The 24,262-nt window shown below is 33.8% G+C and overlaps 1 protein-coding gene and 1 long non-coding RNA gene across 9 annotated transcripts in view; one reads left to right on the top strand and one right to left on the bottom strand.

Moving 5' to 3' along the window:
- Positions 1-24,262, bottom strand: part of DIP2C (disco interacting protein 2 homolog C) — a 578,672-nt gene that overhangs the window by 244,271 nt on the left and 310,139 nt on the right. For 5 of the 8 annotated variants that reach the window (XM_074267256.1, XM_074267253.1, XM_074267254.1 and 2 more), the window contains exons 3-4: positions 22,369-22,536; positions 12,317-12,427 (exon numbers count right to left, since the gene is read on the bottom strand). In XM_074267256.1, the coding sequence (XP_074123357.1) occupies positions 12,317-12,427; positions 22,369-22,536 (279 nt within the window). The remainder of the gene's footprint in view (positions 1-12,316; positions 12,428-22,368; positions 22,537-24,262) is intronic. The other 3 variants (XM_074267258.1, XM_074267259.1, XM_074267260.1) reach the window with 1 other exon arrangement.
- LOC141542677 (uncharacterized) lies at positions 16,075-22,471 on the top strand. The gene is made up of 3 exons (XR_012482234.1): positions 16,075-16,150; positions 21,153-21,445; positions 22,362-22,471. It is a non-coding gene; the product is annotated as an uncharacterized LOC141542677 (long non-coding RNA).

Raw genomic sequence — 24,262 nt, 5'->3', positions numbered from 1 at the left:
AGATTAAAACATACAATTTTACTTTGTTTGTTTTGCAGTTTGTATAAACTGTATCAGACTGCTTGCTCTCTACATGGAGGAGAGGAAGAAAAAAATTAGAACTCAAAATTTTATTTAAAAAATTAATGTTGAAAACAGTTTTTACATGTAACTGAGAAAAAATAAAATACTATTTCCAAAAAAAAAAAGAAAAGATGGTATTGTTGGCACTTTAAAGAAAATTAATTTGCCATTATTGAGTAAACCAGATAAATTCTGACCTAGAGTAAAGACAGATATAAGAGAATGGCCAAAGTAAATATAACTATTTAAGGTCATAGGATTATGAGATCAGATTCAGATATGGAAAAGACCTTCAGGGATGACAAGTCCTTTTTCTTTTCTTTCTTTTTTAATAAGCAGACAGAAGTGTCATGGATAATGAACAATTTTATTCATGCTTATGGTAATACAAGTCATGGTCATTTGGGAATATTTTCTCAATTGAGAAATCTTGAACCTGTGGATTCCCTTGTATTAGATTTCTTTAAAATCAGTTACATTTTAAAAATCTAACACCCTCTATTGAATTCCTATAATATTGTCTATTTTGATTGTATCATGGAGTGTTTCTAATTTTTTTGAAACTATATCTGGCAGATCTAAACAAAAATAAAATTTATAAATCCCTTTCTTTACAGCTACCCTATAATGTAGAGAGTAAGAGTATTATTATCATCATTTTAAAGATGAGAAAAGTGAGGCTCAAAGAAAAATAACTTGCCCCAAGTCACTTCATGTTTTTTGATGCCAAATCCAGAATTTTCCATTCTATTAAGCAGCTTTCTTTATGATATTGAAAAACTGGAGAAGGGTTAGGGTGGATTGGTGTCAAATACAGAATTTTTCCCTATTTTATAGTTCTAGTGATGGACTCTATTACTTGAGTCAACCATAGATCAAATTATTTCACAAATATCAGAATCAGAACAAATTACAAACAAACAAAACCAGAAGTTTCTATAAAGAAATCATGCCATACAATCTACAGAGGCAGGTATTTCACAAAACTAATGAAAGAAGAGAAGTAAATTGCTATTTCAAATTTGAAATTACTTAAAGCATTTGATTAAGTGTCTCATCAAAACCTTTATTATAAGTATTCTGTGTATACTTTTAAACAAGCCATACTCATGGGAAGTTGTAAGTGGGTAATAATAAAAACAAGAAGCCCACCCATTTGTGTATGAATTCAGAAGTTAAGCAAATATATATTTTTTAAAAATTTTTCACAGAACATAATATAACATTAATGAGATCTGCTGACATCACTAATGTGGTATGTATTGTGAATAGCAGTGAAGGTTGAAATACAAGAGAATTATAGTCTTAAAACTACAAAGAGGGAACAACAATTTGATATAGCAAACAAATATGTCATCCTCGAAATTCATGCAAAAGATTGTCTTCCTAGTGGACTTAAGAGTCCATACTTTCTATGAGAATCAAAGGAGATATGATACCTCAAAGCATTTCAGACTTCATATGAAAAGACAGGGAAGTGCCAGTTTTTATTAGGTTATAAACTGTGCTTTGAATAAGTGATCTCAATTGGATACCACAAAATATTGACAAATGGGAGGAGAAAAGTTTAATATATAAACTAAGAAGCTGTCTTATCAGTAAATATTACTTGTATACATCAAATATCTTTAATATTGTCATGTTTATCCTGTTTTCTCCAATGATGATGACAATTTCTTTATGACTTAGAGGACAAGAGAAACCTCTGACTTTATATGGCCAAAAAATTCACCTCCCAAAGGTTAGCCTGATGATGGGGTTCTCTAAACCTGACCACTTGGACAACAAACATAGTATATCCATCGTAGGGCCCACAGTTGAGGGTTTTCAAAGTTTTAGGACTAGTCAAAGCATAGCCTTATCAGTGGGATAGCCTCAGGAACGCACAGTTTTAAAGTACAACTTTTAACATAGGGTCAGATAATATTAAGGGAATTGAATATATGTAATCTAAGCAAGAAACTAATAGGCACAGCTTTTAAAGGATTAATTAACTCAGGCAGCACAGCAAAGAACATTCAACTTTCTTTACTGGAAAAGGCTAAAAGTGAGTTAGAACACCATGCTACTGAGGTCATACTGAGGGCAAATCAAAGGTTCTATCTCCAGGTGAATCAATTGACTTCATTGTCTTTCATGTTTATAGAACATACTCTTCACTGGCCTGTTGGCTCATAAATATTTCCTGCTGCTTACAAGTGGGTGGTTCAATGGGAAATGAGTGTAAATTGTGAGCATTGTTGGGTTTTTTTTGTTTGTTTGTTTTGTTTTGTTTTGTTTTGTTTCTCTTCCCAGATTATTTTTACCTTGTGAATACAATCCTTCCTTTGCAACAACAACAACAACAAAATTCGGTTCTGCACATATATATTGTACTTAAGATATACCATAAGATATTTAATATATATGGGAATGCCTGCCATCCAGGGGAGGGGGTAGAAGGAAGGAGGGGAAAAACTCGGAACCGAAGAGAGTACAAGGAATAATGTTGTAAAAAAAAAATTACCTATGCATATGTACTGCCAAAGAAAATGTTATAATTATAAAAGTTAATTTAAAAAAAGGGAAAAAAAACAAGTGGGTGGTTCACATACATCACTATTACTAACAGCAGAAACTAAGTCAACTAAAACACATGGGTGATGGAGGAATAGAATCATTTTCACTGATAAAGGAGAGTTCATTATTGGATAGGGACAATATTACAAAAATGAAAAGATAAGCATGACCTAGAGAACCATGAGGTGCCCCTCCAAAACAAGATTTTAAAACCAGATGAGAAAAGCAAAATGATGTAGCAACAACTGTGGACAAAATGCTTCTCAAAAAGTAGTTCAATATCAGGACATGCTCTCCCTTCTGAGGTTGACAATTTTGGTAATTGGGTTAGGTTATGAAATGTGTGTGTGTGTGTGACTGCTACATCATGTTGCTTTCTATGTGTTCTTGTCTGAGGTAAAATTTTGACAAATGAGAATGTGAGCATTGGTAAGGAATCCATTAGAGAGAAGGCTAGAGACTATGGAATATGGTAATTACATGAAGGGACTGAGGATGTTTAAATCTTGTAAAGAAGAGACTTACATGGGCCACGAGTGCCTAAAAATTAAAGGATTTCAATATAAAAGAAGGATTACATTTGTATTACCTAGGCCCAGAGGGTAGAATAGAAACAGAGTACGGAAATCACAAAGACAGTTTTCAAAATAGCATAAGGAAAGACTCTCTAATAATTAGAACTGTCCAAAAGTATACGTCAGAGCTTCTAGAGAAAAAGGATTATCACCAGGAGTATTAGAGGAGGCCAGATGACAGCTTGACAAGTATGTCATTGATAGCATGCTTTTTCAGTTAACATGATAAAAAGAAGGGCTACATATACTCCAAAATCTTCATAACAAGCACTTTTTCAGTAGCAAAGAATGAGAAATAAAATAGATGCCCATAAAATGGTGATAGGTTAAACAAATTTAGATACATGAATGTAATGGAATAACATTGTGCTATAAGAAAAAAGGAACATAATGATTATCTTCATAATAGAAAGACTTAGATGCACAATTATATAACTAAGAAGAATCAATAAACCATATATACAAGTCCAATATTAGGACAAAATCCCCCCAAATCTACTGCAAAACAATTGAAAGTGATTGGGGAAAATTACAAAGAAAAAAAATTGGTCCTAAAGAAGAGATGTTAGAAGAAATTTCCCCCTACTTCTTTGCACAGGTAGAGGGAAGGAGGGAGAGGTGGAGCATGGCATATATTGTCAATTTTTTTTCAATTTATTGATAGATTTTGGTGATTTCCATCCATCCAGCTTTTTAAAAATTCTTTGTCCTAAGATGATTCATTTGGAAGTGAAAAGTGGAAGGATATGGAGGAAATCTGGGTGATGTAAAAGCAAAAGAAAAAAATATATTTTTAAAGTATTTGTTGAGCTGTGAGGTCTCTTCCAACACAGATATGTAATATGTTTATGGGATTACAAGCAAGCCCTTCTACTTTTATCCAGGTGGTGTTTTTGAAGGAAAAATTAGTACAGAGGATAAATAATCTGTCAGTCTATATAAGAGCATTAGTTTAAAGAGTTTATCAAGAAGGAAATGATTGTTGTGAATCTTCTACATTGCTATATACATTAGATGCTCTCCTAAGTACATTCTAGGTAATCAATACGTGGCAATGAATGAGGTATCATATTTAAGAAGAGTAAATGCTCCATTTGTGCTTGGAGATAAGTAGATTCATTATCCAGCTTGTGAGGCATTTCAATTAAGTTGCCTGGTGACATTAAGCAAAACTAAGTAAATCTCCTTGTAGCCCAGCTTCCTTTCTCTGCTACAGCAGTTTATATTTTATTCAGTTTGAGTCTTTCAGTTCTGATGGCCTAAAAGTGTCCATCTACTAAGGAAAAAGAGATATTTAAAGCCAGTCTTGTGTAGCTGTGAAATAAATTTAGAGATCATTACATTACCAGGAAAGAATTTATTTAGCACTTCTTATATTTGCAGTCAGGCAAAGTAGCAGGAGCAGTTACATTTCTCTACACAAATTGCGAAAAAGCCTGAAAATGATGGTAAACCACTTTGCAAGTCAGATATGGATAAATAAACGGTAAATAATATCTGCTTTTACAACCATTTACTAAAAGTCCAGCACTATAATCTGAGGATAATATCAGCCTGTATTTCCGCTGACTTCTTCTTGCTAGGATACCCCCTCTATAGCTATCACTATCTCTGTGAATCCCCCTCCCCCAACAAGGTCTTTTTTTTTCCTTCTCCAGTCAGTGACAACTGTTAGACTCCTTCAGGGAATTCATATGACCACATGATTTAGAGCAGGAAGAGATCTTTGTAATCATCCAGTCAAAACTATTTTTAAAAAATTAATCAATTTTTAAAATCCCTTTTCTATCCCTCCCACCCAGCACTACCACTGGAAAGTGGGAGGAGGAATTGTTCAGAAAAAGGAAGATCAGACAAGATACATTGCAGCATTGACAATATCCAGACAATAGGTCTCATTATGCATCCTGAAACTATCACCTCTCTGGCAGATGGTGGACAACATCACTACATCATCAGATCTTTGGAATCATGTTGGGTCATTATATTGATCAGTGTTCTTAAGCCTTTCAAAGTGTGAACCAATCTTCTGTCTTTAAACTCAGATACTGTCCCACGATTTCATGAGTTTTTGCAGTCTTCTGAATTAAGGCTGAATGAAGTCCTAATAAGATTTTGTGCCACACAATGCAGACTTGTTTCAAGCACCATTCTTACAAGGAGCAAATTAGATCATGTATTTAAGGTGTTGTATAACTGAAGAAAGAGTGCTACATAGATGATTGCTGTCACTAATGGAAGGGGCTGGAAGTCTGTCTTGGAGGCTGTCAGCAACAGCAACTCCTAGAAACCTTCAGGGATATTCAGTTTTTCCATAAATACAGATAGAAATTTGTTTTCTAATGACTGACAGTTAACTAGAATTCCCCTGGCCCTTGAATCATAAACCTACTGCTGTTTGTATTCTAAACTCATCCTTTTCTCAATTTTCTTAACCAGGAAGGAAATTTGAATTTTAGTTTTCCATCATGTCATTCTAGGTCTTAGTCTCCTCCTCTGCAAAATGAGTGGGTTGGACTCTATATTATCTGACATTATTTCCAGGTATAAAATTCTCTGTCTCTGACTGTTTGAGAAAGTGAGATTTCACTGTAATTCAAGGCGGTATAGAACATTCCTGGCATGTAGCAATATAAACTGCCTCTGGTTTTCTGATGCTTCTAAAAACATCATGATGATACTGTTTTCTGGTGAGCTGGAATCTGATATGTTTCTCAAACAAAGCTGCACAGCCTGCTCCTGACTTAATGATCTCTCTGAGAAAGCATGGAAATCACCATATATTCAGATTGGATTCTCAGCTAACACCTGGACTTCTAGCCCTTTCATAATATTATGTTGATATTGCAAGGGCATTAAAATGAAGCATGGATCATATGCCCCCAGATGAACTTGCTTGTACATTTTTTATATCATGGTTGCTTCCCGCAAGGTCATAGACCAGAGCAGATGATAGACTCATAAACAATAAGCCAGCCTGACAAGAAGGGAGATAGGAAACAGCCCTGATTACAATATCCACACATGAACCAGCTGATGAGACCTTCCAAGAAAGTCTGCTTTATTACATTGAAGATAGGATGCAAAGGGCAGCTCTTCTGAATCCTTGGTCCTTGCCTATCGCACTCTCATTATATGGATTCTCTATATCAATATGACTCTGGGAGGTCATCGGAAAATATGATATCACATTCTCCATTTCTTGAATACTGGACACCATAGTTTTTTTTGTTTCTATGAATAGTGCCTCATTTACATTTCCTGAGATGTCAACCAGCTAAAGAGATATTTCTTTTCTTTCTATTTCTGTCTTCTACTATGGAGATTATATTCCCCAATATACCTGACCTCCAGGAGCTCTGGAGCTCAGATAAATACTGATTCAACTACTGAAGGATTTTTTAACTACCACCAAAAGTCAGAAAAATCAACAGAAGTGATTGTTTTTAGGGAAACTGTCTTCCCTCCCATTCTCTCATCATTTCCATCATTTGAATAAAATTTCACTTTTAAAAGCATTTATTATAAGGGGAGTGAGTGTAGGTGGCTTGGGGATGGAAAGGTTTGAAAGAATGGGTCAAGTAATAAATCATAGAAACAGTGAATAAGTAGGATAAAATAACAATGAGATAATAGGTTAAAACTTGGGTGGAGGCAGGGGGAGTAAAGAACTAAAGAAACCCTCACTGGAAACGGTTCTCTTACTACATTGGAAAGAAGAGTGACTCCAGAATCCACAGATCTAATTTCATAATTCATCTCTCAAAGTTTCTACCAATGCGATTCTGGGCAAATCATTTGACCTCCCTGTGTCTCGATGTTCACATCTAAATAAAAAAGGGAAAGTAGGAGATTGTGCTAGGTGGTCTCTTCAAATCATCATTTACCATCCTATGAATACAAGAAAGTCAGCCACATATACATGTTCTACCTTCTGATTTGGGTATCATAATTGAATCCAGTTTAAAATCAAGTTAGCATAGTGAATTAAGGGCTAATAGATCAGCTCTGTATAACCCATCTTAACTCTTGTTGGAGAGGCTTATGCCATTTTTCATTCCTTGAGCATTCTTTTTAGCTTGTTATCAATTAATTCTTGAACATTACAAATACTGCTGAAGAGGATGTCAATCAGCTGCTCTGTGAATTCACAGAGATCCACCATGCCCCAGATCAAAATGTCCTTTCCTAGCTAATACTGTCATATACCTGTTTTCATCTTACTAGAAAATAAAAGCTCTGTGTTCCTGTGTTACTGGTTTACATTTGTGTTTGTATTCCCAGAATTTAACATAAGGCATTATATAATATATAATAGTGTCATATAATATAACACTATATATTAGACAAAACTTTAAAATAAAAATAATTTATAGTTCAGAACAGTACTGGTACATAGCACATGTTTAATAAATATTTTCTGACAAACAGTTTATTTTCCATTATATTTGGTCAGAGGTGGAAGGGATGACCTACAGGTCATCTATTCTAGACTCCTGGACTCCTATCACTTTTCAGATGAAAAAAAATGAGATCCTTAGAGCTAAGGGACTTGCCCAACAACAATGTGGAAGAGGAAATGTTTAAACCCAGGTCCTTAACTTGTTTAATAAATTATTAATAAGTACTTGATAAATGAACTTTATATTTGTCCTTTATTTTTAAAAATGTATTTTAAGTAAAGTAATGTAAGCAAAGACTACATGTCAACTCTCTAATAAATATAAGGAAACATAAAAACAACTTAGTATTCCTTCGGTCTGCCATGCTGAATTTCCCATTTTCTATATAAGAAGCAATGGGGCCTATTAGGCAGAGTAAAGGTGTCCTTGACATGCTATCTTTGCCACTTGCTTGCTTAAGGCAACTCACCCAATATTTTGGCAACTCACGTTCTTAGGGTTAATATGATAATCAAATGAAAGAATGAATATGAAGTGCTTATTAAGCAAACTCAAGTGAAACTAAACTGAAAGATACAAACATGCAAATTCTGAAAGTGTAGATTATCGTGTATTATGTACATATCCCAAGAGAAAAGACATTATTGCATTTCAGCAAATTATTGAAGCATTTGTAGTTTTAAAATGTACTTAAACTCCCATAGAGAGGCAGTTGGTGGGAGAAGAGAGGATGGGATAAAGGATTTTTTGAAAAATCTAAGTGGAAGTCCATTATTATAATTTCTTAATAGCTAAGGGCATTTCCAAATTGATAAATGGTTAAAAGAAATGAACAGGCAGTTTTCAAAGAAACTGAATTTATCAATAACCATATGAAAAAATGCACCAAATCATTAATAATTAGAGAAATATATATTAAAGCAATTACAAATTTACAAATTTGACAAAAAATGAAAATGATAAATCCTGAAGAGCTTAGAGTAAAATGGCATATAGGTGCAGTAATGGTGAAACTGTAAAGTGGCACAGCCAATTTAGAAAGTTTGGAACCATAGCTTTCTCAAAGTTAACTTAACTGTATGTAATCTTTGACCTAGCATTACCACTATTAGGCCAATACATATCCCAAGGAGATCAAAAGAGAAAAAGAACTCATGCGTACAAAAATATTTCTAGTAGCTCTTTTAATAATGGAAAAGTATTGGAAGCTAAAGGAGTATCCATCAATTGTTGAATGGCTAAACAAATATGAACTATTTGAATGTGAAAATAATGGAATACTAATGTATCAATGATAAAAGTGAAAATAGAAAATTTGTATGAAGTAAACAGTGTAAAGTTAGCTGAACCAAGAAAACAATTTGTATTACAATAACAATATTATGTTTAAAAAAAACACCCATTTTGAAGAAATCAGAACTCTGATCAGTACAAAGATCAATTCTAGAGGACAGATGAAGAACTGTATAAACTCTACAAAGAAGTGATAGTTTCAAGATGAAGAATGAGGCAGATTTATTTGGACATAGCCAAAGTAGGAATAGTTTTTATTCAATTAGGTATATTTGTTTCATATACATATATATATAGTTTTTGTTATTGTTACTTTTATATATATACATATATATACACAGACTTCTATATAATAAATAATAAGTAGTCTTTATATATATAGAATATTCCATAATATTCTATAAATACAATCTTCTATTTGTATATATGTATATATATTTATCTATATGTATGTAGATATATAATCATATTTTTAAACAGGAAAAGGATAAAAATAAATGCTCATTAATTAGAAAAAATTATTTTAAAAAGTACAGAGGAGCAGCTTAGACTACTATATGAAGTTTGCCTCTATAGTTGCTCCCCAGGATAACTATTATGTCAGCACTTTCTGAAGTACTACTATTATGAGAGCATTCCTTCATTTAAACACGTATTAAATGAGTTCTATGCATAAGACTGTATTGGAATTGAGAGCTGGAAATAAAAAAGTGCATAGGTTTATACCAAAACAGCAACCCCCACAGTATCTTCTGGGCACTAAAAATATTGTTGAAGCACATCACAAACTGGAAAAATAATTCTCCAAAGAATATAGTCAAATGAGGGAGATGCAGGATATGGTCAAATGCGTAGCGAGTTTGGTTTTCCCAAGTTCTAGACTTGAACAGTTGCCTAGTTCTAAAAGGCTAATGGAATATATAATAAGACTCAAGCTTAATAACTATTTGACAATCTAACTCAGAGGATGCTACTGAGAACCAAAAATAAGAGTCATAAGCTAAGTCTGGGATTATGTGGGCAGGTGAATAAATAAAAGTAGAATGGTATTCCAGTTCTATTCCAAAGGACTTAAACATTTAATCTACTCCCAAGTGTATTAAAAACTTGCCAAATGGCTCAATATAGTCCTTTCTTCTGATATCCTTGTTCCCTTGCCTCTATATCAAGGATGCTTAATCTAGGATCCATGGACCCATCCCCCTAAGGAGTCCATAGATAGATTTCAGTATCTGTGAATTTTGTAAAAAATATCTTAATAACTATATTTTAATATGATTGGTTACTTTTATAATTTTATACATTTTATTTTATTCATTTAAAAACATTATTCAGAGAAGAACTCTCTGAGTTTCACTGTACTACAAAAGAGATCCATGAAAAGATTAAGAACTCTTGTTCTGTAACATTTCTCCTTCTTATCACCCTAAGTAATTTTTCCTCTAGAACAAACAACTAGGTAAACTGAGTAATGATACACCATGAGATCCTTGAAAGAAAATACCAGGGGTTTTTTTGTTTTGTTTTTCTTTGTATCTCTAGCCCTTAGCATAGTCCTGGAACTTAGTAGGTACTTAATAAACACTGATTCACTGATTTTTAAAAGTCATTCCTAATAGCTATTTTAAAATATCTGAAATCTTTAAAAATACCATGTACATGCTAAATGCAGGGAGATGATTTTGCTGGTTGTTTGTTTCTTTTTCCTGGCCAAGTTTATAGAAATAATGTCAGGAATCTAATTTAGACGGCAGAAACTAAAATAAGACTTCCTGGATTTCCTTCTAGATCTCTTCAATGGATTACTCTTCTGATAAGTCAGAACAAGTTTCCAAGATGCCTGAGAGAAAAATGCACACATAGTCTTCGGTATGAGCACCAATTTGGGAATAGTTCTACAACCTGAGAAGGGGGGGAACTAACATCTGGGAACAAAGCCACTTTCCACATAGCCCAGGCCTTTCAGCTTTTCCAACAAGATGGGAGAAGCATCAGTTAAGCAGGGGCTCATGCTAATCAAGGGGCCATTACCCTTTCTTTGCCCAAGTGCCAGAAATCTTCTTTGTCTTCCTTTTCTTCCCTTCCAGAGGGTAAACAGAGGCAGGCAGACTGCCAGACAGCTGCCCATGTGTAAATGCTTGGTGGTTTATAATGAAAGGCTTCTGGCTAATAGGGAGAAGCATTATCATTGTTACTATTATCACCATTCCACGGCATACTCTGATCTGATGCTCTATAATCCGAGAACAAACACAATAGCTTACAAGATTTTCTTTAACAAAATCTCAGGTGGAGAAAAACATAGTATTTCAGTGTTCCAACGTTTTCCTACCCTGATAAAAGTATTTTAAAAATCTGGATGTTGAAGCAGGGGGAGGGGAAAATATCTCTTAAATTATCATGGTAGCAAGTTTTCTACTGTGAAATCATTGGATGAACTAGTGAGAAAACTCTGGAGACTATATGCAGATTGAAGCATACTATTTTCACCTTTTTGCTTGTTTCCTTTTTTCTTTTTTGTGTTTTTTTCCCTTTTCTTCTAATTTTTCTTTTACAACATGATTAATATGGAAATAAGTTCAAAACAATTATATATGTATAACCATATCAGATTGCTTAATGTCTTGAGAAGAAGACGGTGGTAAGGGAAGGAAGGAGAAAAAGAAATTAAAAAATCAAAATCTTGCAAAAATGAATGTTGAAAACTATCATTTCATGTAATTGGAAAAATAAAATATTATTGAGGAAAAAAAGAAAATAATGATGAAATAGGTTTAGGCCAAGTGACAACTATAATGAGAATGAAAATGCCAAGATAAGATGGTTTCAAAAGGAATATGAAAGATATTATGGTAGCAAGTACACATGGTATGACATTTTCAGAACTTTTTTTAGATTAAAAATAAAGTCTCCTTGGCAAATAGAAATAGTTTTGCTTAAGAGAGAGAAACAAAGGTACATGATGTAAGTATAGTATGGGTAAAGAAGATAAATATATTAGCTACAAAAACTTAAGTCATCAGTAGAATTTTGTTTATAAAGTAAAAAAAAATCTCTTAATTTTTCTTAAATTATTACATAAAATCTATTAAATTTGCATATTTATAAATTTTATAAATATGAACTTTGTTCATAAATATAAATAAAAGATCTTCTTTAAGAAGTGAAGTTCTGTTAAGAGTGATAGCATTCACCCCAGATAGTCACTTGTTCTAAACAACATATAATGAAAAGGTTAGGATCTATTCATCCCAAGATTACAATGATAGCTCATCAAAACTTACCTTTAGGGAAATGAACTATTGAGAACTCCAAACCCTCCGTCTCCTAACTTGTCATTCTAATTCTACTCTTCACTACACATTTCAATTTATGATCAGTCTGGTTTAGGTGGGCAGTGTCTCCTTAAACTTAGCACCTTACCAGATCGATATCGTTCATCCCGGGACCCTGAGGACCGACGGCGGTGATATCTTGAGGAGGAGGAAGGGGTAACAGGAGTCCGGCGTTCTTGTGGCAAGGCCTGATCCACCCCTAAATTCAATGAGAAAAGAAAAAACAGATAGATAATTGTGATAATTCACTTGGAGGAATTTTAAATTACAGCTATGCTGATTTCTATAGGAATAAATTATGCTTACCCTGTGACCCAGCAACAAGAAATCATGAATACAGTTCCCATCAGCCAAATAGGAGTGGGGAGCAGAGAGGAGATAGAAAGATTGTGGGCCAATGGCTGTAGGGGAGAATACTATGTACTGAGTACTATGAAGGACATACTTACCAAAGATAATTATATACTTAAATTATGTCTATTGCCACCTAAGGGCAATGAAAAAAGCAGCAAAATATACTATTTTTGTATCATGAAGATGCCCAATTAAATGAAGGTAAAATGAAAAAAGGGAGCCTAATGGGAAGACAAGGAATGGGGAATATAAAATATGGAGAAAAAAGTTTCTTCTCTTTCATAAACTAAATACATCAGTTTTTCAAAATCTATAGGAAAAAATATTTTTCCAAAAGTTATTTCCAATAAATAGCAAATATATTTTCAAATGTTTTAAAAATTATGGCATAGCATTTAATCCTAAAGAGGTAGTGCAAGCCAAAATGAGCCATTTAGCTCATATCAATAAATCACAGAAAAACTGAAGGTATAAGTACATTCATTTATCACCTGTTCTTCCCAACCTTAATTTGATTGGTTGGTATAAAAGTGTCAGGGTAGGCCTCACCTTCCTGTTCCCCACTACTTTAATCTAGCATAAGTAAGAGAAATTCTTTTATGATTTACAATTCAATGGGAGGAGATATAGACCTATTGGAAATTATTTTGAGAGTTAGTTCCTATGGTGACCATGGCCATGACATTAACTTCAAGTTAATTATAATAATTATCCATTACAATGATAATGATTTTATTATTATTCAGGTTATAGAATCTCCCACTACGTTACTAGCCTTAGAGAGACAAGCATCAATAGAGTTTGTAGGAAGATGTCAAAAGGCTTGCACTTTTGTCACTTCATTTATTTTTTACATTACATAGTTTAAATCGAAGGACTCACACACTCCAGGGGAATCTATGATTTCATAAATGCAAGTATTTCCTTTAAACAATACATTTTAAGGAAGATGAGATTCACACTATGATTTGCCTTGGGTTTTCTGGTTCTGGGTAATGATGGGGCATGGGTTTCCGTAATTGACAGAACTTGATTCTAAGGCTGTCTATCTCCTTTCTCCCTTCTTCCTGGTGCCATCTCCTTCTCCCTCCCTTCAGCAAAATTACCACTGGCACTAATGGGTGATTTTTCAAACTTAGCTGGCACATTAGAAAATGTGTGTTTGCTTCATGTTGATGTTTTGTTGACACAATACCAGTAAGAATGTCAGAGTTTGAGGTTTTCTCTATCAAAAAGCTGCAAATAAGTCAGAGTTGCAGAGAAAGCCTATAGGACAATATCATACAAGAATTCTAACACCTGAAATATTTCAGTTGAAGGATAACTGTATCAAGGATATACACAAACTCAAAGACAGAGGAAAGAAAGGAGGAAAATGAAGAAAAGAATGGGAAGAGGAGAAGAGCAGAAGGGAAGAATATAAACCATTCTTGATTAGAAATAATTTATAATTTCCAAATATGTGCTGGTGGAAGAATTCCAAAGAAAACTGACAGAAGAGAGGAAGAGAAAGGAAGGAGAAGGAGAAAGAGAAGAAGGAGGAGAGGGACAAGAAACAGAAAGAAACTCAGTGATGGAAATCATTAACCAGCCAGGTTAAAATGTAAACTCTACAATACTGGGAATCTGGATATATTCAAGAAAGAAATAAAAATTTGAACATTCTTCAGTCTGGTATACTTTCTTCCTTGTGTCTATAAGTAAGAAAAAAGAGACAACTATTTCCTATCCAATCAAAGTTTAACCAGTAAATGTAGTGTAAGATTTCATGAATGCTATGTGCTGGGTAGACAGTATCTGCGTCACTGGAAAATATGTAAACCACATAGTCACCAAAAGAACATGGCAGATATGTTTGAGCCTATAAATTTCAACAGAATAATGTTAATAATATGTTTAAACCAGAACAGATCACTATGTCTGATGACCTGGCAGAAGTGACCACCTTTGGAGGATTCAGGATGCTATGTATGCCAGAAAACATCTGTAGGCAACTTTATTTCAACATAAAGGGACCATCAGAATTTCTGAGCTAAAAGGCAAAAAGCACACACTCAGAATCATGTTTATTTATGTATGAAAGAGAAAACAAAAATGGTGAGGAATATAAAGTGGTATGCTTTTCCAATAGCATAGTCATTGTGAGGATTGGCCAGGCACATGACCCTGACCTTAATCTTAATCTTTGTTTTCTAAGCTCCTATTCTGAATCAGATATAAACTGTCAAAATAGGGTTTTTCAAAGTGATGTGAAGGAGCCAATGAATTCTCTAGAAACATCCTAAAGTTTGACGAGACATTTCATGTTCTGGGTTAGACTTTAGAGTTTTAGTAAAATTACAGATTTTTCTCAAACTTTAAATTTATCTAATAATACAATATGAATCCTGCTTTCCTCTCTTCTTATATATCTAAATTACTATCATTTTTATCTTAAAGCTACATATTTATTTTTGAAGTCAACACCAGAAAGAAGAAATATATGTGTTTCTACAAAGAGGTGAAAAGATGTGAATAATTCATATTATTTATTCTTTTAATGTTCACAAAAAACTTTACATATAGTATCGCAGTGGACCCCATTTGATTTACTGTTGCCCACATAAGAAGAAAATAAGGAAAGAAAAATTATTCTAAATTACAATATAATTTCTAGTTCTTATTACTCATTATTTCAAAATAAGTAAAAATTAGCACCATTACCCTACCCTTACCTCTTAATATTGATTTCTGACTACAGACTCCTATAAATTCTGCTTGCCTCCATCTGCCCAATGTGTGTGCTGTCACACTAAATTTTCATTTAATTTGGTTCTTGAAATCAGTATTCATTTTTTAAATGATTTCAAGAAGCTTGAAAATCCCTGAAAGCCTGGATTGCATGTTTACTCCCAGTTGACTTAGTATTTCAATGAGCTCTCCCTTGATTAAAAGACAGAGAGCCAGAGCTCATAGTGAGTTCACACTGTGCGAATTTGAACTATCAGGTCCTTGTGTCATTCTTCCACCCCCACAAGAAACTATAGGAAAGAGAATTAAATTATGTAACATTCTCAATTTACAAGAGAATAAAGGTAGTGACACAATGCTTAAGATTGAACAGAATACCACTACAACCTACCCTATCACAAAAAAAAAAAAAAAATCTGGTTTCAAGCTTCTTCCATCCCTATCTGAATTTAATTAGGATGAAGAACCTGCTGTCTTAGAGGAAAAAAGGATCCATCAGCATCCCAAGTATTGACAGAAAGTTTCATTAATCATTCCATTATCTATTCCTACTGATATATTCAGTAAGCACACTTCCTCGCCTAGTGTTGGAAATTCATTTTATATTCTTGATCAAGAATATGGTTTAACTCGGATACAAGAAATCTGACACTTTTGTTGATATAAGATAACAAATCAAGTTGGCCAACCACTAGCTCTCAGACTTGGTGACAGCCCCAAGGGAGAGCCTCAAAGAGACAATTTGGAATGAGGTGGAGAGTCATTCACACCTCAGTTAGCAGCAAGAACAGACTCCTTAAGAGGGAACAGCAGGAGAAATAGAGAGTCACCAGTGTCTGTGAGTATTGGACCAAACTGTTTGTGATATTTCTGCCCACTTGTAATTGGGATTTCTTTTATATTTCCTGTAGCAATCTGTTCTGGGAAAATATCAGGCTGAGTCACTGACTGGCCACATTTTAAATTACTAACAATTACTTATTTGAATGTTGTTTCTTTTTCTATTCCAGGGCTTAACCTTGTCTTTTGTATGTTATCTAGTGGAAATACAATCTATTTCTACATCACTAGAGGAGCTATAGGTTACAGGTTTCTTTCAACTGAAGACCATAGTCTGCAAAGTCTATGTAAACTATCAAGGCTTACATAAATATTCCCAAAGCAAAGGAAAAAGGGGAGGGGAAAAAAAACAAAAAACAAAAACAAAAACAAATACACCATCAAAGTGAGTTTAAATGCTTATGGTAGCAAATGGAATTTTTATTGTCAAGATCATCAGATTTGTAGTACTAATAGTTGCCTAATATAGTACTTTAAAATTTTGCAGAGTATGTTCTACAGATTAGCACATTTGAACATCACATTCAAAATGCTTTCATGCTCTTACTTGCATAATGAAAACATTACCCTAAATCTGTGTTTTGGTATTGAGAAATGATTCAATGGAAGAAGCCCTCTGCTAAAATGGCAAAGATGGGATTAATTAAAATTGATGTAAAACTCAACAAATAAAAATAAGAATGGAAAAAGTGAGCTGTTACCAAATACCTCTTAATTAATTAATTTTTTTAAATAACTGAGTCTCTTATTAAAATCTTTTAGAAGAAATAATAGGGAAATATAAAACAGTGGATAACAACAATCTGTTTCGTGGACTGTTGCTCTTACAAACTCAAAATAAAAAAACCCAAGTGGATAAAGAACATATATAACTCAGGTTATAAAATTAATTAACCTAGCTTTCTTTATGTAAATATGTATAGGACAGAGATTGCACACGAACAAGTATTAAGTTGAAGCCAGAACTGAAGAAAAAGTAGAGATCATGTTCAAAACCAATTTTTTAAAAGCTGAAAATCACTTTGAATGGTCTAAGATGCTTCCAAATAAATAAAAATAAAACAACTTTTAAGCATCCAATATGATTCCTCGGATACCACATAATTACAAATAGTGAAGCACTATGATCTTACAAGAATCAAAATTGCAAGTGATCCAAAGAACAACTTATAGACACATAATAGAAACAAGTAGACACTACTATATTATTAGCAACATAGTAAATGTTTGTTTAGTTGAAGTGGACAAAGACTTTTGCTTGGGAAGTTATTGATAATGCAGCATCTGGGACATACATGACTGGCAAAGAGTCAATCAATGGGGTGCACAGAGAACAACGGAATGAAAACCTAACAACCTGAAAGCTATCCTGGTGTTAATAACAATAATAGCAACAGCAATAACTTGCCCAAGGTAACAGGGATAATAAATATCTGAGGAACTTAGATATTCTCTGGCCATTGAGCAAGATGTAAAAACATTCAAAGGATGAGAGGGTGAAGATGAGTTTTAATCTGCTCAGTGAAGTAGCTATATTGATGAGATCATGAAGGTTGAAATGAAAGGCAAAGAAAAAAAAAAATTTTTCCCTCTAAAATACTCTAATGTTGTCCCCTTCCTCCCCCACCTCAAATAATTTTGCTTTGTTGAATGCTGCTACTGGACTTCAAATCAGGTTCTGAGCATTAATTATACCAAATTTTCCAAAGGCAGGCAACTCCAAGCCATTAAATTCAGGGATTAAAAAGTACAACACATTGTTACCTCAGAATTATTACCCAATACAGGAATTTTTATGCTGAGTTTCCCAAAGTAACAGTAAACAAACATTTAGCTCCCTAGAATTTGCTGAAGTAAAAAAAAGAAAAGAAAAAAAAAATCATGGCATCCTTGACATTTAAGAAATGGGAACAGTGATCAGCAGGCAGCCATCTCCAATGACTGGGTAGTAATAAACACTGCTTCCCAAGCCTACTTTGCCTTGCAAATTTTCTCAAAGTAGAAATCAAAAGGAAAAGGTAGTAGTGAATGAAGAAAGCAAAGAGGTAACATAAAGAGCATAAAGCTGTCCTCTAATGGGATATGTGTTTATGTGTTTAAATAAGCCTCCCCCACAGGCAGGGGTGTGTGTGAATGTGTGTGTGTGTGTGTGTGTGTGTGTGTGTGTGTGTGTGTGTGTGTATTACAAAGTTGAATATCCTTGATATCTACCTTCTAGACTAATTTTTGAATGGTTTTTTGTCTACCTAAAGAGAATCTAATTTTGTTCATTTTTCAAACTGTGTCCTTCCAAAAAGGAATAAAGTGGAGAGGGAAGAAAGAAGAGAAAAAATAAGCTGAAAAAGAGAGAGTGGTAGATTTGAATTGTTTCCTCTCTTGAGCAGCGTACAAATACCACTACTTCCACAAAAAAAAAAAAAAAAAAATGACTTCCCTCTTTATTCCTCTAGTTTCTAGAGGGGTATTAACAATAAAAGTTCACATTATACTGTTCAAAAATTCACAACATATTTTCCTTACAACTTTGTGAGAAAATAACAATATTATCAAATTATTGAAAATATCATTATTCCTATTTTATTGATTAGGAAACTGGTTTTCCCATATTTACTTTATGAGCAAATGATGGACTGAGGACTCAGAACAGACCTTCTGAAGTTTTCCTTTACAATATGGTACATATGAGGTGGTGGAAAAACCAGGGACCATACACCCTACTAACCAGATGACCATGGAAATCAACAAGATGACAGATAGATTAAGAGTTGTGCTTTCAAAGAAATCTAGAAAGACCATCATAAGATAATGTAAAATGAAAAAAGTCAAAGTGAAAATAAATGTGTAAAAAAATTCTTTGTGAAGCCTTAGTAGGAATGACTGAAAAACTCTATTTTCTGCATTGAAATTAATTTAACTATAAAGAAGTACTAAACAAATTGAATTAACTGAATTGTGTAATATTGTTTCTAACAAATCATTTAATTTTTTTAAAATGGGACATCTTTAAAGATGTTCATATAGGTACTTTGTTTATATAGGGTCATATCTGGGATTAGTATGTTCAGTTCTGTATGCTGCTAAATATTATGAGGAAGGAATTTGAAGAAACTAAAGAGTGTGCATAGAGAAGAGTCAAAACCCTCAAATATGTGATCTATAAGAATTGTTAGAAAGAACAGAGGATGTTTATTTAACCAGGAGAATAGAGAGCTCAAGAATGGCATCATCATTATCTTCAACTATATACTAGAAATGGGAATATTTGGTCAGGAAAAGATAAGGTTTCATAGGAACATGTTAGTTATAAAGAAACTAGAGATACCTAGAAAGAGATTCCTCAAGGGGGACATGAATTTGTCTTCAAGTCATTAGGTAGAATGATTTGTTATTTTGAACCTAGTAGATAGAAATGGGAGTGACAGACAGAAGTTTCAGAGAAGCAGACTTGAGCTCCTATCAGGAAAAAAAAAATTCTTAACAGTTACAACTTCTCCAAAGCAAAATTGACTGCTTCCAAGGTAGAGACTTCCTTCTCACTAGATTTCTTCATGCAAAGACAAAATGGATGCTATATTATAGCTTCTTCTCTAAACAAAGAGATGGACTAGATGGATGCAATTTCACTACTAATTCTGTGATTCTATGGTAATCCTTAAGTTGCACACTTATGTGTCATACTATATCATGGCTTTTGTATCTCCAATTACCATAACAACAAATTATTCCACATCAATACTCTAAAATGCCTCAGTGGGCTTAGGAGGACTTCTAGAGCAAGAAGCTTAATTAAGTACCTTCTTTAATATTTTTAGAAAAAAATTTTAAATGCAAAATTTACCTAAAATCTCAAGAAAGAAGTTGGCTGAATGCCCATTCTAGAATGGAGTCAAACTTCACTGTAGCATTCTCATTGATAGCTTTTGTAGAGTAAAAGTGATATTTTACAGACCAATACATAGAACAAATACAAGCTATTTAAGAAAAATATATCATAACATGTTCTTAGTGTTTATCGAGATGAGAAAAGTTATGCTCAATTATTGATAATAGCATTAGTGATCCAGTTCATTGTGTCACTGCATCCTATGGTGCAGAAATAGTAAAGATTTAATTATAGAAACACACTTTGGACACATAAAATTTCACTCATAAGAAAGATAAGGACATTGGTTTCTTCCTCATAAATTTGCAAGAATAATCAGTTAGAATAGTTAATGGAATATGATGTAGGAAGTTAGAAAAAGTCAGAACAAGACAACTGCCTTGGAAATCCTAATTATATTTTCTACCATAAATGCACTAACATTTTTCCTACAATAGTAAGTCTAAAAATGAAAAGGAATTACTTGGAAACACCTTACATGTTTTAGAAAAATTAGTATGAAATAATACCAAATTATTTCCTGCCAACATAAAAATTCTATGATTTATCTTTTTACATATGACAGAATAGAGAAGGAAAAAAAAGAAAAACTAAATAATTTTGGAGTCTTCAGTATAAGGAAAATCATTATAAAAAGTGAGTCAGTCAAGAAAGAATTAAATTCTTTAATTTAGAAACATCTGCTTCAGTTACTGACTTGCTAGAGAATTAAGTTATGCATAATGAAGGCCTTTATTCATTCAGGAGTAAACCTCTAAGAAAAAAAAATAGAGGAAAAAACCCACTATATAACACAAGGAAGCAAGACTGTCATTTTCCCATAGAACATGAAGTAGGACAACCTGTCCTCAAATCATAGGTGAGAGTGCAATGATGTTTTCTAGTTCTCAAAGGAAACCAGGGAGACTAATGTGGGTAAATGGCTCTTGTACACAAAACACTCTCCTGTCAAATTAAATATTTTTCCTCTCATGTTCAAAGGACATGTGAGTCTTAAAAAAAAAAAAAAAGAAAGAAAAACTAAAATGGCATCTGATGACAAGTCACCACCTTGCTGAAACCAGACAGCTGTGTCACCTCATATGTTTCTTCTCTCTTTTCTGTCTCTTTTTATCAGCAGTGATATTATAGGCTTCCAGGCCCATCAACAACTGGTTGAGGGTCAAATTACAAAGGATGGATGGAAGAAGCAGCTAGGAAACAAACCCAATAGGAAGGATGAAGAGCGGAACCTTCATCCCATTTGCCTTTAAAACAAAGGGATGGACCAATGGCTTAATATATTTTATATTAACTGTATTATAATGGTGTTTCATCAGCCTGACACAGTTGGTTAAATTATTAAACTTGGCCTCTGGAAGCCCTGGAGTCAAGGACCACCTTGGACGTTTACTGGCATAATGATCTTGGGTAAGCCACATAATCATTTTGTATCTCACTTTTCTTAATTTTTAAAATGGGAATGATGGAATCATGCTCCAAGTTCTCTGCAAGTTCTATATCTATAATTTCCATTACTTGGGCATGATTCAATTGCAATGTGTTTATGGGAGGGGGGGAGAGAGGGAGATATGCCACAGGATGATTGATGAGGCTTAAACTTTGGTTTATAAACATCAATTTTCTTATGATGTAATCAGAAGGTTCATGTTTTCTTTTTGGGCTGAGAGCTTTAGATTGGCTAGTTTTGAGGGTTTTTAAAATTTGTTTGTTTATTTTATTTTATTTTGCCATTGGGCTTCACATTCATTAGTTTTTGGTTTTTTTCTTTGTTTCTTTTTTGGTTTTTGCCAAACATACTTTCTTGTTATCTGTAGAATTTACTACTTTACAAGCCTTTTAAAAACATACGTGGTTTGATGTTCAGAATTGAGTCCAGCCTTCCAACAGATATTTGACCATAAAATAATGGAAATGATAGGAAATCAGAGAAATCTAGTTGAGTAAGTTGTGAGTTTTCAATGTATTTTTTTCTGTTTTCCAAGTGTAAGTTGTTTTGTGTTCCCCCAATTCTAAAAAAAAAAAAAAAAAAAAAAAAAAAAAAAGAGTTGTAAAATAAAAAATGGGAGAATCATATAGAAAAGCCCAATGAATTGGGAGTTGGAAGACAACGACCTATGTAAGCTCCAGTAAATCATTTCAGTTTTCTGGGCCTTCATCTATGAAATGGAATAAATGGATTAAAAGAATCTTTAAGATCCTAGTAGCTCTATGATTTTATAATTCTCCAGTTTCAATTATAACAAAGTTGTGTTGAGTATTGTTTGAATTTTATTGAACGATGATTTCTCTACTACTTCTTTCTCTTTCTCTCTTTTGAAAATAGTGCTCACCGAAACGAAAGTAAAACAGAGGCCGGGTTCCCGCGGTGCTGGCCGCCCGGTCTCTGGCCGCTGCTTCTCGGATGTCACACACCCCGATGTTGGCAGAACGGAGCATCCTTCTTGTGGGTCCTTCACTGTGCTGCAGTCTACACCGTACTGCGGCAGCTCCATTCGCTGCTGTAACAAGTTGAAAAAAAAACTAATTAATTCAAATTTTAGTTTTTTTTTTTTAAATTTGTTACAGCAGTGAGTGGAGCTCCCGCCCCCATGCAGAACAGCACACACAATAAACAAGGGACCATATGACACAGTCCGGGGGCCTTCCACCATTAGGGCCCAGCCAACATTGGGATCAATCATGTTCTTTGCAAAGCTGCGGCTTGAGAACTATCTTCTCGGGAAATGCCTCCGTTTCACTTTTGTTTGCAATGCACAGATGGAAAAACAACCACAAGGACAACATACAACCAATCCATCCCCAGCCTTCTTCCAAAATAGAGAAGATTCCATTTCTTTTAAAACAGTTCACAAGTGGTGTGGTTATTTAGGTCAGCATTGGCTAGGATTCTGTTGGAAGGAGGAGAGAAAACACAACAAACCATGGATTTCCATCACTTGTCACCTTACAATTGACCTTGAGTGATTCAGACATGTAGGGTTTGAGCAAACCCAATTGGTTTTTGGTCACGAATGTTCTGGTGAAAGGGGATCACCTTCCTCTTTCGTACAGGCAGCAATGACAGTCATGCTATCCTCCAGCTAGCCAAAGCCTGAGAAAGACACTCTAATTTCCAGGAATGTCTCTCATGAGGAATTGGAAGACAAGGAGAGTTCTGTGCAAATGAGTCAATGCTCTATTCTTCCTAAATATCCTATTCGTATTATCGTCTAAAAAACTGCTAGTCATTATCATAAAGAGAAATAAAAAGCAATACATTGTGTTTCCACCCATTTTTATGTTTGTTTTTTAAAGCTAAAGGAAGGAAAAAAAGAAATAAACTAAAAATTAAACAAACCTACAAAACTAAAATGAAATCTGCAAAGTCAGCAGAAACTCAGCTACAAATTAGCTCCCTTTGAACATGCGTTACCATTACATAGTGGTAGGATGCCACCAGATATATCAAGGTTAGTTACAGTAATTATTATCTAGCTAAAAATAGTGGAATGCTTCAGTATGTATGTGTGTGTGTAAATCTGCATGTGTATGTGTTCTCTAGCAGAAATTCTAAGCAATGTTTTACAAACTGAAATTTATAGAATCATATGAAAATACAGCTTATGAGATCAAGACCTCTTTAACTTCACAGTATAGGAGTTCCATTTTTTCTAAGAAAAATAAACATTTCTTAATTAAGTTCATTTTAGCATCAGCTCGCATTAAGTCAGCACTCAAGGTCACTCTTACACCACAGATAGGATCATCTGAGAGTTGAGACATCAACACTTCATCCCAACACTGGCCCCCTTTTCCTGGAATTTACCAAGGCTCAGGGAGAGACTAACATTACCCAAGTGCAAAAAGACAACATTAATTAGCAAATCTGAGAAAGCTAGAATGAGGTAGATGCTGTACATACAAGGAGGATAAATAAAACCTATTTGACATAAGCTACAATTTAAAACACAGCAAGTCTCTGTCTGAGATTTCATAATCACAAACAATATTTTGGAATCCTATTTCCAGGTAGAAATATTAGGCAGAGAATGAGAAAGTATTTTAAAATCTTTACTGATCATTTTTATAAGAATGGGGCTTTTAAGAATAATTATTACATTATTTGCCATAATATATATGAATGACTCATTAAATCAAGTATCCAACTGATTTTAAAAACTACATATGAGCAAATGGCCATAAAGGGGGGGATGTATAAATGCACTAAGAAATATGCTATTTACA

The sequence above is a fragment of the Sminthopsis crassicaudata genome, chromosome 5, assembly GCF_048593235.1.
Source record: "Sminthopsis crassicaudata isolate SCR6 chromosome 5, ASM4859323v1, whole genome shotgun sequence".
Lineage (NCBI taxonomy): Eukaryota > Metazoa > Chordata > Mammalia > Dasyuromorphia > Dasyuridae > Sminthopsis > Sminthopsis crassicaudata.
This window is presented reverse-complemented; position numbering and strand designations above follow the sequence as displayed.